Source organism: Prunus avium, chromosome 3 (assembly GCF_965620075.1).
Source record: "Prunus avium chromosome 3, drPruAviu1.hap1.1, whole genome shotgun sequence".
NCBI lineage: Eukaryota > Viridiplantae > Streptophyta > Magnoliopsida > Rosales > Rosaceae > Prunus > Prunus avium.
The window spans coordinates 28,615,455-28,634,936 of NC_142286.1; the positions used below are offsets into that span (position 1 = coordinate 28,615,455).

The 19,482-nt window shown below is 46.2% G+C and overlaps 2 protein-coding genes across 2 annotated transcripts; one reads left to right on the plus strand and one right to left on the minus strand.

Moving 5' to 3' along the window:
* Positions 1 to 207: 207 nt before the first annotated feature.
* Positions 208 to 6,075, plus strand: LOC148295888 (uncharacterized). The gene has a single exon (XM_088250632.1). The coding sequence runs from the start codon at positions 208 to 210 to the stop codon at positions 6,073 to 6,075; it is 5,868 nt and encodes a 1,955-aa protein (XP_088106758.1).
* Positions 6,076 to 6,253: 178 nt separating this feature from the next.
* On the minus strand, positions 6,254 to 7,790 carry LOC148295889 (uncharacterized). The gene is made up of 4 exons (XM_088250110.1): positions 7,660 to 7,790; positions 7,407 to 7,547; positions 6,843 to 7,324; positions 6,254 to 6,763 (listed from the first exon to the last, which is right to left on the minus strand). Exons 1-4 carry the CDS (start codon positions 7,772 to 7,774, stop codon positions 6,329 to 6,331), a joined length of 1,173 nt encoding a protein of 390 aa, XP_088106236.1. The 5' UTR covers positions 7,775 to 7,790; the 3' UTR covers positions 6,254 to 6,328.
* Between the last annotated feature and the right edge of the window lie 11,692 nt (positions 7,791 to 19,482).

A 19,482-nucleotide genomic window follows, 5' to 3' on the forward strand; every position in this document is an offset into this window, starting at 1 on the left:
TGCAGGGTATCTAGATACTGAAGGTCCTAGCCACCTAAACTGCTGAAGACCCAAGTCTTTACCTAAGTTGACCCTCTCCCAAAAAGAGCATCAACAGTTTGGCGCCGTCTGTGGGAACCGACTTCTGAATCCCAACTCCCTCTACCAGCCCAGCTGGCTCCTTCCCCTATCAGGCCCCGTCGCCTCTTCCACACCCCACACTCCACTATGGTGAGCGAGGCTAGCCATGCTACCCAGCGCCCCACACCCCGTGGGGATTCCTCCCGAAAGAAACCTTCGGCAGAGGGGGATCTCCAGGCAGAGGTGGAACGCCTCCGCGCTAGTGTAGTCAAGATGTCAGAAAACTACGAACATCTTCGCACTAAGAATGTTGAGCTGGAGCACGATTGCCGAGCCCTAAAGCGCAATGTGGAGAACACTCGCCATCGATTTATCCAGCAAGACCTCACCCAGGATGTCGAGCACACCCTGCCGAACCAACATGCCATCTCCCGTCATAGCGCCCCCATCCAGTCGAGGCCTGACAAAGGCAAAGGCCATCTTCATCCGGAGATGACCAAGTCGCGACCCCTCCACATCTCCCCACCAAGAGATCGGCCCCATAGCCCAACCAAAATCTACAAAGATTGCCGGGACCGTATCTCAGAGAAGCGGAAGAAGCCTATCCCCATCAATGTCGACCTCAGTGACCCAAGGGTGACGCACCTCGGTCCCCTACCAAAGCCAACCCGCGTGCTTACCCAAGAAGGAGTGGGGGACTCGGACGACTGGGAACCTCGCAACCCCGAAGACTGGGAGACCTACCATTCCGAAGACTTCGAACAATGGGAGGATTACCCTCCCCAACCCACCCAACACTTCAGGTCTTCGGCACCCAATGCTCTTCCGCATGCTGACCCAGCCATGCGCCTCCTCTTTGAGAAGGTCCGGCGCCTGGAGAGTGAGCAACACCGCAGCCACCAGCCTCTCTGGGCTAAACCTCGCCCTGGGCCCTTTACCGAACGCATCCTCAATTATCATCAAGAGAAGGACATTCAGCCACTTCGTATTGCCTCTTACGCAGGCACAGAGGACCCCCTTACCCATATCCATTCCTTCCAGTCCGCCCTCGGATGCAAGGGCCTTAGTGATGAGGGCATGTGTCTCCTTTTCCCTTCCACCCTCAGTGGCGCAGCTCTGAATTGGTTTTACCGGCTGAACCCCCGCACTATCAACTCCTTCGACAGTCTGAAGCAGACCTTCCTGGACCATTTCATGATCCAGACCGATCGCCTCTACTCCGCTGACGATCTGTACATGCTTCGGCAGGGTGAGGACGAACCCCTTCGGGAGTATGCTGCCCGCTTCAGCCACGAGTACTCTCGTTGCCCAGACACCGACGATCGAGCTGCATTCGGCGCTTTCAAAAGTGGCCTTAGAGAATCCAACTTCCGCTACCTAGTCCACAGCAACCCATGGAACACATATGCGGAGCTGATGAAGCAAGCAGCTATTCACGCCAAGGCCGAGTACTTTAACACCAAACGTGGCCCAGCCAACCAGTCGAGGAGCACCTTCGGTAATTCCCCATCTGCTTCAGCACCCACCCCGGCCAAACCTCACCATTCAGCTCCCGTTCCTGACCACCAGGGTACCCAGTACCCTAAGAGGAAAGACAGCCACCAGCATACCTTCAACAACGAGAAGCGTAGCAGACACGACAACCGCCATCAGCCCCGCGGAGGCCACCCTCCCAGGCCAAGTGGTCGTGCCCCACTCCCTTTTGAGCCGAAGCCCAGGTTCGAGGTATTCACCACGTTGAACACTACTTATGAGAATGTTCTGGTCCAGGAAGCCCCCATTATACCCAAACCTCCCCCTCGGAGACTGCCCAACAAGCCTATGCCGAACACAGGCGTCTTCTGCCGATTCCACCAGTTCACTGGCCATGATACCGAATCTTGTATCACATTGCGCAACATCATTGAAGGCCTCATCCGGGAAGGGAAGCTAGACAAGTACGTGCACAACCACCCAGCCCCACCTAACCCACACCAACGACAGATCAACATGATCTCTACCATTAGTGGTGGCCCTACATTGGCTGGAACCTCCAATAACTCCATCAAACATTATGTCCGCTCCACCTATGCGCACCAGGTCTTCAGCACCGAGCAGGGACGCTTGCCGAAGACCCATAAATTAGGCTGGGCCCCCATTACCTTTAGCGAGGAAGAGGAGCGTGGTGTCATTTTCCCTCATGACGACCCACTCATCATCCGGGCGGACATCTCTAACTTCGATGTTGGGCGTATCCTGGTGGACACTGGCAGCTCGGTCAGTGTGATGTTTGCTGAAGCTTTCAACGAACTCCAAGTCCCTACTCACTTGCTGGACCGTAGCATCACACCTCTGGTGAGCTTCTCTGGCGATGTTGTCCAGCCTATTGGGAGCATCCACCTCCCTATCTCCATTGGTTCAGCACCCCAGCGAGCAACGATCACCACTCCCTTCCTCATCGTCAACTGCCCCACGGCATACAACGTCATCCTTGGACGCCCAGCCTTAGCAAAAATGAAGGTATTCGTCTCCACTCATATGTTACTACTAAAGTTCCCCACCCCCCATGGCACAGGCATGGTGCGCGGCGACCAACTTGGCGCCCGAAGCTGCTATGCCTCAGCAGTGAAGTCCACCAACCACCAACATAGGGGTGAGGCCCTAGCAGTAACCAAGGCCCCAGCCCCTCCTCGAGCTGGCACTGAACGACCTGAAGACCCCAGGGAGGAATCTGTCACCCAGCTGGCCGAACCTGTGGAAGACCTTGAGCTGGTTACTCTCCATGACAACATCCCAGACCGGCAAGTTCGAATCGGCACCTCCCTCTCACCAGAGCTTCGCTCTGACCTTGTCGCCTTCCTCCGCCTCAACTCTGAGGTCTTCGCCTGGTCTTACAATGACATGCCTGGCATATCACCAGACGTTATATCCCATCGGCTGAGCATTAATCCCGCAGTCCGACCCGTTCGGCAGAAGCGTCGGGCCTACGACCCAGAGAGATACGAGGCCATGAAGGCGGAGGTGGACAAGTTGAGCAGCATCGGCTTTATCAAAGAAGTAGACTACCCCACTTGGCTAGCTAACGTGGTCATGGTTAGGAAGCCAAAGAAAGGCTGGCGCATGTGTGTAGACTACACCAACCTCAATCGGGCATGTCCGAAGGATAGCTTCCCTCTACCTAGGATTGACCAACTCGTGGACGCCACAGCAGGCCATGCCCTTCTTAGCTTCATGGACGCCTACTCCGGGTACAACCAAATCTTCATGCACCCTGACGACCAGGCCCACACCTCCTTCATTACAGATCGCGGCCTCTATTGTTATAAGGTAATGCCATTCGGCCTCAAGAACGCTGGTGCCACTTATCAGCGCCTAGTGAACAGCCTCTTCGCCCCATTGATCGGCAACACCATGGAGGTCTATGTCGATGATATGCTAGTCAAGAGCCGTACCGCTGATCAGCATATCCCTAACCTATCTGCCATGTTTGCCATCCTGAAGCAATATAGGATGAGACTCAATCCCACCAAATGCGCATTTGGCGTGGCTTCGGGCAAATTCCTTGGCTTCATGATCAGCCAGCGGGGCATTGAGGCCAATCCAGAGAAGATCCAAGCTATCTTGGACATGAAGGTACCGACGACAGTCAAAGACATCCAGAGCCTTACCGGGCGCGTCGCAGCACTCACCAGGTTTATCTCCAAGGCTACTGATCGATGCGCCCCCTTCTTCAAAGCTCTTAAGGGCACTAAGCGTCACATCACCTGGACCCCAGAGTGTGACAAAGCTTTCAACGAGCTCAAGGAATACATGAGTCGGGCCCCTTTGTTATCAACCCCTGAACCCGGAGACATCCTCACGATTTACCTATCCATCTCAGCTACAGCGGTTAGCTCTGTACTCATCAGACCACATGAAGGTACTGAGCATCCAGTGCATTACGTTAGCAAGGCATTACAGGATGCTGAGGTTCGATACCCAGACATCGAGAAGCTGGCGTTTTCCTTAGTAGTATCCGCCAGACGCCTGAGACCTTATTTCCAGGCACATACCATTCATGTCCTAACCAACCAACCACTCAGACAAGTACTGCAGAAACCAGAGACTTCCGGTAGGCTAGTCAAGTGGGCCATCGAGCTTGGCGAATTCGATATCCACTACAAGCCTCGCCCAGCTACCAAGGGTCAGGCGGTCGCCGACTTCATCTCTGAGCTCACAGAACCCCGGGCATTGGTCACCCCCCAGGTCATACCTGCAGGGCCCACTCCTCCATCGAATCTGGTTCACGTCGCCAGCCATGGCACCCTCGACCTTACTCAGCCCTCGTGGACATTGTACGTGGATGGCTCCTCCAATGCCCATGGTTGTGGAGCTGGCCTTGTTCTCATCTCCCCAGATAAGGTTGTCCTTGAGTATGCCCTCCGCTTTCAATTCCACGCTTCCAACAACGCGGCCGAGTATGAAGCGCTCCTAGCTGGCCTTCGGCTAGCCAAGGAGATGGGCGCTAAACAAATCCAAATATTCAGTGACTCCAAGCTCGTTGTTCACCAAGTCAACCAGGACTTCACTGCCAAAGACATCTCTATGACTGCATACCTTCAACATAGTCGCCACATGTTGACTACTTTTGACGCTTATCTCATCAGCCAGGTACCACGATCGGAGAACAGCCATGCTGATGCTTTGGCTAGGCTAGCCTCGGCCTTAGACCAGGGCAGCGGCCGAAACATTCACATCGAGTTCCTGGACCGCCCTAGCACACAAACCCCACTCATCTGTACCATTGATCACAGCACTACTTGGATGGACCCCATCCTTCAATTCTTGCAAAACCAGACACTACCTACTGATCCTGCTGAAGCACGACGTGTTCGTTATCGCTCTGCTCGATACCTGATCATCAATGGCTCTCTATATAAGCGTGGTTTCAGTCTTCCTTACCTTCGATGTCTTACCCCAGAGGAAGGCAACTACGTCCTTCGGGAGATCCATGAGGGCATCTGCGGCAATCATTCAGGCGCTCGTTCACTAGCACACAAGGCCATTCGGCAAGGATACTTCTGGCCTTCAGTTCACACTGATGCCCAGGCCTTCACCCAGAAGTGCGACAAATGCCAGCGATTTGCCAACATACCACAGCTCGCAGCTGAGCCATTAACCCCCATGGTCAGTCCCTGGCCATTTGCCCAATGGGGACTTGACCTCATTGGACCTATGCCTGAGGGCAAGGGCCAGGTCAAGCACGCAGTTGTTGCCGTAGATTACTTCACCAAGTGGGTTGAAGCTGAAGCCTTAGCTACCATAACTGCAGCTCGCATCGAAACGTTCGTTTGGCAGAACATCGTATGTCGCTTCGGCATCCCCCACACCATCGTCACAGACAATGGCCGGCAATTTGACAACGCAAAGTTCAAGCAATTTTGTTCCAACCTCAAGATACGTCTTTGCTTCGCTTCCCCAGCCCATCCTCAGTCCAATGGCCAGGTCGAAGCTGTGAACAAAATCATCAAGAAAACCCTGAAGACCAAGCTTGACAAAGCCAAAGGGTCCTGGCCAGAGTTACTCCCAGAGGTCCTCTGGTCCTACCGCACCACCTTCCGTACCTCCACAGGAGAAACACCTTTCTCTCTGTCCTTTGGTACCGAAGCCGTGGCCCCAGTGGAAATTGGCCAGCCCACATACCGAACCTCCACTTATGATGCCGAAACCAATGACGAGCAGTTAGCACTAAACCTCGACTTCATTGATGAGCTTCGTGACCAATCCAACATGCGCAACGTCGCATACAAACAGCGCATCGCCAAGTACTACGACTCCCGGGTCAAACCCCGTGCATTCAAGGCAGGGGATTGGGTCATACGCAAGGTTTCCTTGGCTACCAAGAACCCTACTGAAGGTACCCTGGGCCCCACGTGGGAAGGCCCTTATGAGATTACAAAAGTTTGCCGACCCGGCACTTATCAGCTTCGCGATCCCAAGGGCAAGACCTTGCCTCATCCTTGGAATGCTGACCACCTCAAGTACTACTATAAGTAAACACACCTCGACCCTAGGACAACATGTTTTACTGATATTTATCTCTTGTACCTTTTGCCTTACGATATTTATCTAATATAATGCCTGACCTTGGCTAATTCTTACCAATCACATGATTACCATTTTTGCTAAGTACAACCGATATCAAAAGACAACAAGTAATATCATGGCAAATCAACATACACGTGCCCCAAGCAAGGCAAATTGTTCATACATAGCAAATACAAACGAAAGGAAGACGACGCCTTCAAGTCTAGGCAGAAGCGGCATCCGCAGGGCCTAGCTCCGACTCCGGCACAGCGGTAGTGTCATCAGCAGTAGGACTAGATGTTGGAGACTGGCCACTGGTATCAAATTTGATCTCAACCGAAGGGTTGAACCTCGCCAATCTCTTCTCCCAGCGAAGCTGCTCATCCACCAACCGGTCCATGATGTAGCTCCTCAGCTCCTCGGACGACCAGAACTCCTCGGCCGCTTCGGCTCGGGCAGCAGCCACCTCTTCAGCCTTCGACCGCTTCAGCTCTTCCACCTCTTTGGCCAACTCCGCCTTCTGCAACAGCAGGGTATTCCTTTCTCGGATAGCCTCCTGTGCCTCCGCCATCTTGCTCTTGGCCAGCTCATCACGCTTTTTCAACCTCTGAATCTCCTTATCTGCCTTAGCCATGTTAACATACATCTCGCCAAAGGCCTACAACACAAAGCATCATTAGTCAAAAAAAAAAAAAAAACTAGAAAGATAAGCACAAATTCATAAACAGCTCACTCACATAAGCAGACGTGAGAATCGTCTTCTGGGCCCGATCTGCAAAGTTAGAAGCTTGCGTCTTGGCCAAAGCCTCAGGGTCACTCTTCACGCCCTCCAGGAAGACGTTCACCAGAGGTATCTCCTGACGATGCATGGCTAGGTTCGCCTCTTTCTTCTGCCGACGCATCTTGAAAAAGTCCACCTTCTCCACCCCTTCAGCAAACACATCATCAATACCGAAGGGCAACTTCGGTGGCGCCTGCAGGTTATAAGAAGGCATCCTAGGCTCCGTCCCCATCACACTCCGGTGAGCTTCCTCCAATGCCTTCCTCCTCCCCAGCACGTCGGCAATTAGCCCCTCATCATCACCCCTGGACCGCTTCCCAGTCGCCGGCTGGCTCCCCCCCTTCTCCGCTGTCTTGGCCCGAGACTCTCTCAGCCGCTTCTGCATCTCGGCCTCATCAATATCCACAACCTTCGTACTGCCCTTTACAATACCTGCCACTGCACATCAAAAACTAAGATGACCTAAGTACCTATAAAAAGGAATCAGAAGACAAACAACCAAAGTAACCTAGATACTTACTTCCTTGCAGAAGTCCGGACTCAAGCAAATTCTTCTGGGTGACCAAGTTTCGGCACTCACGCTCGGTCTCTGACAACAGCGACCTCACCTTCTCAACCTCGTCTTCTTGCTCCTTGGAGATAGACCCCCACTTCACCGAACCTGCAGCAAATGTTACACACTACTCAGCCATTTACACTTGCACAAGCAACAATGGAGAATCAAGAGAAACACAACAAAACAACACTCAGTCTTAAGGGATGGGGCCAAGAACCTATAGACTGGAAGTGGGTAGGAATATGTTTGGCAATGACCTTCCCTGGCGGACACTCCCAGCCACCATAAGCCAAACACCACTTGTTCCTCCAGGTCTTCTGAGTAGTAGGCATATGACTGATAAAATAACCCCTCTCCTTCGCCTTTCGACAATTAGCTTGTACCCAGCCAAAACTTCCCTGTTGCTTCGAAATTGAGTATAAATACATGAACTGCTCAAAGGTTGGCTCATCCAACCCAACCAACCACCAGGCAATGTAAAACCCGTGAAGAAGAATCCAAAAGTTAGGATTATATTGACCCGGCGCATACCCCAGCTTAGCCAACATCATCTGGACCCAAGGATGAAACGGCAGTCTGAAACCATGCTGGTACATACCTGTAAAAACCAACACCGAGCCATCTGAAGGATATCTAACCACATCAGCTGCACTGGGTAATCTCAAGCCTACGTAGGGTGGAACACAATAATCCGCCCGAAGCTCGGCCAACTTCACTTCGGTAAGAAAATTCCGCTTCGCCAATGGGACACCAACCCGTATATCCACTCCCTCTGACGCTGAAGCCAAAGCTACGCCTACAGACCCAGATGGAGATGCCTGATTACTCGAGCCCACCTCGGTTGTATGAGCACAGGCTAAGGCCCGGTCAAATACGGCCTCTAACTCCTCGTAATTTCTCTGCATCCTATTATATGAAGACAACCCAGAGCTAACGGATGGCTCAACCCTATCACCCTCATATACTACCATCCTACTCTCTATAGCGCCGTCTACAACACCCTCTGTCTGGGAGCTCTCACGTTCTGAACAAACATAAAGGCTTGGCTCTGACTGGGAACTCTCACTTTCGGTATCTTCCCCGCCAAAGGCAAAGGGATCATGACTTTCTCTATCAGAACTCTCAGACATCTACAATTCGCAGAAACAATAAAAGGAACTAATGCACATGCAAAAATGATCGAAGCATACATTCAACAAGTTCATGTCAATGTTCAGGATGATTCATCAAGTTCATACTCATACTCAAGGTGTTTATCCTAGTCTTCAACATGTTCGTACAAAAAGGACGATTCAATTTGAAAGTTCAAGGCAAAGGAGGTCTAACCTTGTTTGCACCACCACGGAAAGCCAGTCGGAAATCTTTCTGATCAATGCTCTACCACCAAGTCTCTAGCCGGAAATCACCTTTTCTCCTCCCCACTTTCTCAAAATTTTCCTCAAGTATGAGACATTCTCCACTCCAAGCTCCTATTTATAGACCCTCAAAAGGTACCAGCCTTGGGCCATGAGAGTACCCTAGCACCTTTTTCATTTTCCCTCCCAAATCTCCTACACAGTTTGAACTTCCAAAAAAAAAAAAAAAAAAAAAAAAAAAAAAAAAAAAAAAAAGCCTGCCGAACGGTAGGTAGCATGCAGAAGCAATTTGAGGGGTGATTGTTGGCTGACCTAGCCACAAAAAAAAAAAAAAAAAAAAAAAAAAAAAAAAAAAAAAAAAAAAAAAAAAAAGAGAGAAAAAGAATAAGCCAAAACATCTAGGCCATACTTTTGAAGCTTGACGCAACTTCTGGGTTGCCAACTTGGGGGACTAGGGAATGCCCTACGACTCATACTAACCTAGGAATGCTCGGTCATAATTATGCAAAAAACTTACAAGTTCCCAACCCAGAAGCTACTTCTTGACCGCGAACTTGGGGGACTACTGTTTACACCATAATTAACCGAGCATGTCCAGCCTTAAAACAACTAGCACCAAGGCAGACTTGCCTTCTCCCCTGCCGAAGGAAGACACTCTTCCAAGATGCCAGACACCTGCCAAGGCTCCCGACTGCTGAAGGTCCCAATTGCTGAACCTAATCTCAAGGACACGTGTCGCCACCACAGCGCTTGGACATAGTCCCACATCGGAAATCTACACAAACCTCTCATTTTCACTTCCTTATAAGTAGGGAACAATACCCTGGTAACTGGGGGGACTAAATTCTCACTCTTACTGTTACTCTGTCAAAATTACCACTTACAGCTGACTTAAGCATCGGAGAGCCTTCGGCCGGCACCACACCGGTGTCCGAAGCTTAACGACTGTTTCTTCCTCTTTGTCTTTTGCAGGGTATCTAGATACTGAAGGTCCTAGCCACCTAAACTGCTGAAGACCCAAGTCTTTACCTAAGTTGACCCTCTCCCAAAAAGAGCATCAACAGAGATCATTTCTAGTAAGGAAAATTGGTGTGAGAGACAAGGGCATCATGGTGTGCATGCAAATTTTTGATATTCTTTTTGTAAGAAAGAATATTAAAATAAAGGAAAGATGAGGATTTTGGAGGAAGCACGTTAAGTGTTACACCAAAGGAGAAGGTGAAGTAGAGAACAGGCAAGTGGAGGATGATAAAAGAATGATTTTTTTTTTTATTTATGGTAACTGGATATTTCATAAAACAAAGCCAAAAGGCAGAGCCAAACAGAACAGGACAAGACCACAAAGATAAAACTACTACAAAACAGAGAGCACAAAATTAAATTAAATTAGCCCCAGTACATGAAGCAAAAACAGCCAAAAAGCAGCCTCAGGACTGGGTGGATGAAGTCGGAGGGCATGACAGGCCATCACGAGACAAGATGAAGACCAGGGCAGTTGGAGGTCTATTGACCCACGCCTCAGCGCACAACCCCCTCTTAACTTGCGAAGCTACCCAATCCGCTGCTTGGTTCGCTTCCCTAGGGACTCAAGACTGATCGGTTCATAATTGTATATCATTTTGTACCCTTCTAGCTTATGATTTGGTTATGTTATTGAGTTAAACTTGTGCTTTTAATTCATTTTCTGTTTTGATAAGTCCATAATTTCATACACTTGCATGCCTTCTTTACTTAGTGATTTTGCTTAGTTTCTCTTTATTTTGAGTCACTTACCTATGTTTGTGTGTTTTGTAGGTTAAGATAGCAAGAGATAACATTTGTTGCAATCCATGCATGTTAAGGGCTGATTGGCATATGAGGAATATGAGCTTAAAGACAAACTAATTTTGGCTACAGCCCATTTCCAGCCTAGTTTCGTAGGTCAACTTCTTGGCCTTGGATCAACATTCTCTAGGGCTCGGATGAGGAGACATTCTTCATAGAAGTTGTTCAATTGGGTGTCTAGTATAACATATCCAAAATTCAGCCCAATTGAACATATGTGGAGTCCTTAGCCCGTCCAACACTGAACCATGCTCAGGAGGATTTGCAGCTGCCAGCTTTGAGCCTTGTCTCCTCCTTTAAGCCATGTGCCTCACCCATGCTGCAACTGACTTTGGATCCAACATAATGAGTGAAGTGGGGAGGCATTCCAGTTATGAAATTCTAAAGGAGCAAGTTGGTACATGCTGGAGTTATTATAGAGAAAGCATGTGCATGCATGTAAAGCAAAGAAATGAAATGAAGTCAATTCCAGTCTCTGTTCGGCAGCCAACTTGCAAGGCCCAAAACGCACACTTCTACTGCTCCGATGGGAATACTTTCTTCATAGAAGTTGTTCCAATGGGTGTCTAGTATAACATATCCAAATTTGAGCCCCATTGGATACGTTTTGAAACCTCTGGCCTTCCTACACCAAGACTGGTTCAGAAAACTCGTTTTTCAGCAACCAAAAGGCAACCACATGGGTTGGCAGCAAAAGGCAATCACATGGGTTGGCAGCAAAGGGCAGCCACATCTGATCACCTTTGAACCCATGTGAATAAGCTTGAGGTGCAGCAAAAGAAGTATGGGATGAGATTGATTCCAACCACACTAACATAGACAAGATGAGGTGGGAGTTATGGGTTGTATTAAAGAAGGAATGGTGGTATTGAATTTCATCATGATGTTCCTCCCTCTTAGCCCTATAAATAGAGAAGTCTTCAAGCTTCATAAAACACACCCCAAGGGGGGGAGCTCTCAAACACTTCTCTAGAGCTCCCTTCCCTTCTCTCCCTCAAATTCTCTTAGTTTCCTTTCAAGTTGTAAATTGTTGTAACAAAATGAGTTTACTAAATTTTCCTTCAAGTTTTCTTAGTTCCACTTTACTTTTATTTGTAATGTACATTCTTTCTTAAGTATTCAAGTTTAATTAGTTTCCAAGTTTCAATTATGATTTTTGTTCTTATTCATTATGCTTATAAGTTAATATGCTAGTTTGAATGATTGATCACCATTTAGGCTTGAATGTTAGCTATCTTGGTTTGAATTAAGAGTAGACACCATGCTTTAATTCGAATTGAACTATGATTAGGAAGAGTATGTATGGACATTCGACAACAGGGATTAGATACATGCTTGGTTGTTTAAATTGTTCTTCTATGCTTAATGGGTTCCTAATGCTTAGTTTTAGGTTAGACAACAAATGATCAAATTAGGGAATTAGGAACACAAGGTTATGACCAAACACCATGGCTTAATCATACTTTAGCTAGAATCAATCCGTTAATCTAATTGAACTTGGGAACTTATTTGCTTGAGTTATTTCATTCTTTCTTGTTTTATTTATTTTCTTTTTTCATTTCTATTTTGTGTAGGGGAAACAAATTGGATCATTCAATCACCAATCCTCGTGGGATCGACCTCGCACTTACATATGATATACTACCAAACGGCTCGTGCACTTGCGAGTATCACAAGTTGAGGATGCAGTTGAAACCATTTTGGTGCAGCTGAATCGAAGCAACAAAGACCACCGGAGCGATTCGAAGGAAGCCCTCAGATCATTTATAGCATGGAAAATAGGAAACAACTGCCACTTGACACAAGGCAGAGCATCCTTTGCCGCAGAAAAACAGACCTTTGAGTCCGTCTCCACAACTATCTTGAGAAAACTGTAGTTCTTGGCCAAACTTAGGCCATTCAGCAAAGCTTCACCCTCAGCTTGGTCAGCTGACAGCACCTGGAACGTATTAGCCATACCACCAATCACCTCCCCATTATGGTTTCTAAGAACGACACCCGAAGAAGCAGCCTTTGACGTATGATCCCACGAACCATCACAATTTGCTTTAATGTAGCCTACTTGGGGGGGGGGGGGGGCGGCAACCAATTACGAGCAGAAGGTCTTGGCACAAGCCCCTCAGTACTTGGGGTGGTGACACCATCCATTTTCATGCAAATTGCAAGAAATTCATTGGCATCCCGACTCGCCAATTTGGCCACCACATCTGGAGGGGGGAGGCCATCTTTATGATGGTCGTAAATAAAGGAGCACCGAGCTTTCCAGATGCTCCAGCACACAAAGGAGGCATGAGATAAGATCCACTGCTTCTCCAGGCTTGAGAAAGCAGAGCAGCAGGAAATGGCCAAAATCCATCTATCCAAGGAAGAGAAAGCTTGATCATCAGGCCTGAAGGATAGATTACTAGCATACCAAACTTTTCGAGCCCATGGGCATAAGAAGATGACATGTTCCACTAATTCAGGAAAGTCCAAGCAGAGAGGGCAGAGGGGGGAGGGGCTTAACTTCTTTTTGAACAAACTGGCAAATGTAGGAAGAATGCCATGGACAGCACGCCACATGAATAATTTGATCTTTGGGAGAGTTTTGCATTCCCAAATGCACTTCCAGACTTGCGTATCCACCTGGTGAGAGGATTCAATCCTATTTGGCTGAGCACGCTTGATATTCCCAATGATCCAGTGGTAGCCCGACTTGACTGAATACGAGCCATTTTTCGTGTGAGGCCAAATCAAGCGGTCAGGGGTATCTTTACCTCCAATTGGAAGGGAAAAGATCTCATTGGCCTCATCCACCGAAATCAGATTCTCAATGTCCACTAAATCCTAGGTCTTATGCTCCCAATCAATTATATCTGCCACCATCTTGGGTCCAGGGGAGGGCACATGAGCAAGAGGGCGGAGGTACCCATGATTAGATTGGGGAAGCCATGAGTCTTCCCACAACCTAACAGAATTGCCTCCCAGTATTTGCCATCTAGCGCCACTCAAAATAACATCTCTTCCTTCAAGTAAACTATTCCACGCCCAAGAGGCTCTGCCACTCTTCTCAGCCTCAAGGAGACCACAATTCGGAAAATACAAGCTTTTGAGAATCCTAACCCAAAGAGCCTGAGGGTTATTAAGGATTCTCCAACGTTGTTTCGCCAATAAAGCCTTGTTAAACGAAACCAAATCTCGAAACCCAAGTCCACCACAGTTTTTTGCCTCTCCCAAGCTTGCCCACTTCTTCCAGTGAACCTTTCTCCCGGAATCATTATCTCCCCACCAAAAGGAAGCCATGACCATATTGATCTCATTGCATAGAGTAATTGGGAATTTGAAATAGGTCATTGGGTAAGCCGGGATGGCAGTGGCTACAGCCTTAATTAACACTTCCTTTCCAGCGTGGGAGAGTTCCTTGTTGTTCCAACTGTGTATGAGCTTCAGAATACGCTCTTTAATATAGCCAAGGGCCTCTTTTTTTGAGCTACCCCACACCGACGGCAAACCCAAATACCTCCCTGGATTGTCCGCCTCCTTAATATTTAACACTGAGCACACACTTCTTTTGATATGACTTGGGGTATTTGGACTGAAGAACATATTGGACTTGTCCAAATTAACGAGTTGACCATAAGCTGCACAGTAGGCATCCAGAATGTGGGACATTCTGCTGCAATTCTCAAGGGAGGCTTTGATGAATAGAAGGGTATCATCTGCGCAAAACAGGTGAGAAAGAGTGGGGTTGCCATTGCATAGTCTAATGTCATTAAGTCTCCCACTAGCACACTCAGATGATATGAAGTGAGAGAGAGCATCATTAACTAAGATGAACAGGTAAGCCGATAATGGGTCTCCTTGGCGAAGACCCCTGGAAGGCTTGAAGAAGCGGCCATTCTTCCCGTTCAAACCCACTGAGAAGCTTACGGAGGACAGGCACCCCATAATTAAGGAGGTCCATTTTCTGCAGAACCCCATTTTCAACATAACCCCTTCTAAGAAATCCCACTCAATGCGATCATACGCCTTGTTCATGTCCAATTTAATTCCCAATTGGTGGTTTTTCCCCTTCTTCTTCAGTCTTAATATGTGGAAGGCTTCATGGGCGATTAAAATGTTGTCTTGGATCTGTCTGTTTGCTACGAAGGCGTTCTGGAAGGGCGTCACAACCTCCAGCAAGAAGGAAAGAAATGGAAATAAGAAAATATATGATGTGATAATTTATGTCATCATTGTATATTAACAAATGAAATAAAGCATGCAAGTGGTTACAAGTTCAAAAATTTGTCCAATTTATGGCCAAAACATTCTCTCCCTTCACAACTTTTTGACTAAATTCAGTAACATTCACGATTATTTCATCCAAAAACAAGCTGGACATGTACTATTTGATGTCCACGTGGCAAAATAGTTAAGAGGGTTGGGGAAACCAACGGTAAATCGCAGTTCTGCATGGGCTCAATGGTCTTTTACCTATCCCAATCAATTTCAAAAACAATGGCTGAGAGTCATTTAAGGATATTAATTGACAAAGAGCCAAAAATAATCAAATATTTGGTTGTTAATTTTTATCATATTTTGGCATTGAGGAAGAGTAATCCAAGCTGGAAGGGGTTTTCTTCATCACCACTTATCCATTAGTGGTGAGTGGAATGCTTTCTAATTGTTATTCTTCAAATATCTAATGACCATCATCATATCTCCCTACCTATTGCAATTTGAATAAAAAGGAAGAGATAAAAGGTGGGAGACCATCCACAAATATTGACAATGCGTGTGAGAATGAAAAGTTGGTGGAGAAGAGTTAACCAAAGAATGCAATAAATAAATATTATTTCATCAAAGTGATGGAGCAATGTTTGTACAATTGCTTTTGCATGAGCCGAAAGTTACATGCAATCATCCAATCAGTAGATTAAACAATATTTGTTTATTGAAAGAACCAAATGGATGGCTAGCCAAGAGGAGGAGTATTTTTGCTCACCACTTTAACCCAATGTGTACCCTCACCACTCTTCTTATAACTTGACACTTGTCCATACTTGTAACCATAGTTAACTCTTTGATTTTAAATCTTTTAAGTATTTAAAATTAAAAATTAAATAAGATTTAAAAAAACTCTCTCTCCTTCTTTCTCCCCCCTTCCCAACGAGACCTACCCCCACCAGCCACCAAATTCCCTTGCAGCAACCCCAACCACCTCCCCCACCTCGTTCAACCTCAACCACGCACCTCCCCACAACAACCACCCACACTGACAAGACCCGATTGGGGTTCGTCGGCGACGCTGTGACCGGATCCGTCAAAGAAGAACCATCATGAGACCCGATCTGACCAAATTCAGAGCGTTGACGAACACCTGGCATTCAACTTGGTCTTATTGGAGCCAAAGCTAGCGGGGGGTTGTTCCTGAGAGGGAAGAGGAAGAGCCTAAGCCTTGCGAGCTTAGCAAAAGCGCGGTAAAGCTGGTCGTACTCGATGATCATGTGGTCGAGGTCCTTGTCGTTGGTGATGGAGATGAAGGCGTCAAGATCTTCGCTGGGGACCTGGTACTTAACGCAGACAACATCATTCAAGGTGTCATAGAATGAGGCAAGCTTGATGTTGTAATCTACGATGATGATTTTGGTGTCGTTGTTGACATATGCGAGTTGGTGGTAGTTGGTGGTTGTGCAGGCGAGGCTAGTTGGGGTTGGGGTGGGGTTGTGGTGGGTCTCATCGGGAAGGGAGGAGAGAAGGAGAAAAGGTTTTTTTTTTTTTTTTTAATGTTATTTAATTATTATTATACTTTATCTTTAAATTTTAAATACTTAAAAGATTATAAATCAAAGAGTTAACTATGGTTATAAGTATGGACAATTGTCAAGTTAAAAGAAAGGTGGTGATGATACACATTGGGTTAAAGTGGTGAGCAAAAATGCTCCCCCCAAGAGGAGGAAGCAAATAAGAATTAGAACACTACCAGTGATAAGGATTGAACAGACAAGAAATAGTATTATCTTTTGGTTTCTTTATTATAAAAGAATGTGGGTGTGCATCATCCAAGTGAAGAAATAATGACGATACACTAAAATATCAAGAAGGCAGCATAGATAGGATTAGCGTGCGATTCCTTGAAGATGACAGCTGTTAGTTTTGGTTGCCTTCAAACCTCTATAAATATAGAAGAACAAAACAGAACCCCCAACCAAACAAAAACTACTCAAACAAATTGATCAAGTTCAATTATTTAAACAAATCATTCAAGCTTACGAATACAGAAGCAAAGCCAGCAAAGGTGCCAAGGACCTCTAAAGCTATTCTTGAGATTTTGCTCAGAATTCCAGCTCACGATCCCAATCACTTTTGGCTCCAATCTGAAGAAAGCTCTGCCAATACACAGTCATTGGTATCGATTGCTAGCTAAATTCCAGTTAGTTGAAGATACTGCCGATTCAGTAAAATCCAGTCTAGTCACAAAAAGTCCAATCCAACCTAAAAAATAAACGTCTCTACAATGGCGTTTCAGGCAGAAATTGAAGTCTAATGTTCTGATGCTTTTCTAGACTTGGCAGTTCCTTTCATGTATTATATTTCAAGCGGTTCTACTTAAACTTGTTTGTTTTATTTTCAAGTACCTGTATTTTCCTTTACTTACTAGTGTTATTTAGATAAATTGTGAAGTCCTCACTAGTATGAGGAATAGAAAAGAACTTTCTTGGGAGGCTTCCCCACCCCAAATCACAATCGTTTGTTTAAAGTCAAATACTTGGGGCACAAATATATTACATCTTTTAAGCTTGTTAGGGTTTTAACCGCTAACAGTAGCACACTCACATAAAAGAAAGTTGATCTAAAGACCATTAATAGTTAAAAGAACACTTTAGATGAGTACACAAGGGCCAGTCCTGAGTTTTTTAAGGCCCATGATGAAAGGTTAAGTTATGCCCCTTTATAAACGTAATAATTTCTCAACAACGAAAAAAAGTTGAAGAACTTTTAATGGCTAAGATTGGATGTAGACTCAATTAAGGCCAACAATTAATACACATTGGAAAAAAATAAAACATTTCAAAACATTTTAAATATTTTAAATATTTTTATTTTGTCTTTCCTCCCCCCTAACTCTGCATTCTCCTTTTGTTTTTGACTCTGCTATTTGTCACGTGCTTAGTGGAATTGCTTAAAGTAGTGGCTACATGTTTTTAGTTGATGAATACTTATAGAGTTCCCTATCTTTTAAACTTTAGTTGAGTAATTGTAGGAGTCTAGTTAGTCACTCTCATAGTGGAGAGATGTCGTGAGAGAGTGTTTCCTATTTTTATGCTTTCAGTTAGAGTCTGGTCTATGTATAAATTCCAATGGCTTTTCATTAATGGAACGGCAGATAATATTCCTACTATTAGCTTATCTAACTTGGAGGTTTTGGGTTCCCTCGAAGCAACCCTTTTCATCTACTTCTTATCCCAATTGAGCTTCCTAGATATTGCTGCAACCATAGGAGGCCGTAAGAAGAAGACTACATACCAACTCCCTGTATCTAACCGCCCAATCACACGAGCCATGTCCCAAGCACATAATAGCTTGGTATCAGAACTGGGCATGGAGGCTCAGCGAGTAGAACTCATGGAAATTGAAGTGAGCTCCCTAGCCACTGGACAAGAAAAACTACTCAGGGAGATGCACAAGATGTTCTCAGCCATGAATGCTTGCTTGGATCAAATTTCTCGGACCGGTGATGGCATTAGTAGTACCTTCAATGGTGGACGAGGCTGAACCTTTGGAAGTGGATCTGGCACTCCAAACTCTCGCACCTCTTACCTTCCTAAAATGGTGAAGCTAGACTTTCCTCACTTCAACGGATTGGAAGACCCCACAAGTTGGATATGCCGTGCTGAAAAATTCTTTGACTTTCACCAAACTCCAGAAACTGAGAGAGTTCCGTTAGCTTCATTCAATCTTGAAGGGGATGCTCAATTGTGGTTCCAATTGATGAAGAAGGAAACCCCCATCACCACGTGGGCGACTTTTAAGCAAGGACTGCATGACAGGTACGGCCCCACCCAATTTCAAGACTTTTTTGGTGATCTAACGAAGTTACAACAATCAGGTTCAGTATGAGATTATCAAATTGAGTTTGAGAAATTATTGATTAGAGCAGGAAGACTAACTCCAGATCAACAAGTTGGTTGTTTTGTGAGTTGTTTGAAGGAAAATATCAAAACTGATGTGCAAGCGTGCAAGCCACAAACACTCTCTGCTGCCATCGGATTGGCTCGCCTATATGAGTCCCGTAATCAAACAACTAGGCGATACTTAACTTTGGATGTGAAGTAGCCCTGTACCAATTGGGGTTACGAAGTCTGACCATTGACAAAATTTCATGCCAATTAAGCGGTTGTTTGCGGTCGAACTAAAGGAACGAAGAAATAAAGGACTTTGCTACAATTGTGATGAGAAGTTTAGTCCGGTGCAAAAAATTATTTCTCATTAAAGGTTGCTGGTCAAATGAAGAAAATGACGCCAAAGATGCAGATACTCATGAAGTGGAATTGGGTGAAGAAGTATTTCCTGAAATATCTCTTCATGCTATTTATGGTGGTCAAACTCCACAAACAATGCGGGTGCACGGAAAAGTGGGTAAGCATCAAATGACATTCTTGGTGGATTCTGGAAGCACCCACAATTTTCTGAGTAATAAAGTTGCAAAGAAAGCTGGTGTTAATCCCACTGGCTATGGAAAGTTTGAGGTGTCAGTTGCCAACAGTGAAACGCTTACTAGTGCTGGGCTTTGCAAAGGGGTGTGCATGCTAATCCAAGGAGTTCCCATCATTGTTGATTTATATCTTTTTCCTTTAAAGGGTTGTGATGCTGTTTTGGGCGCACAATGGTTGCGCACG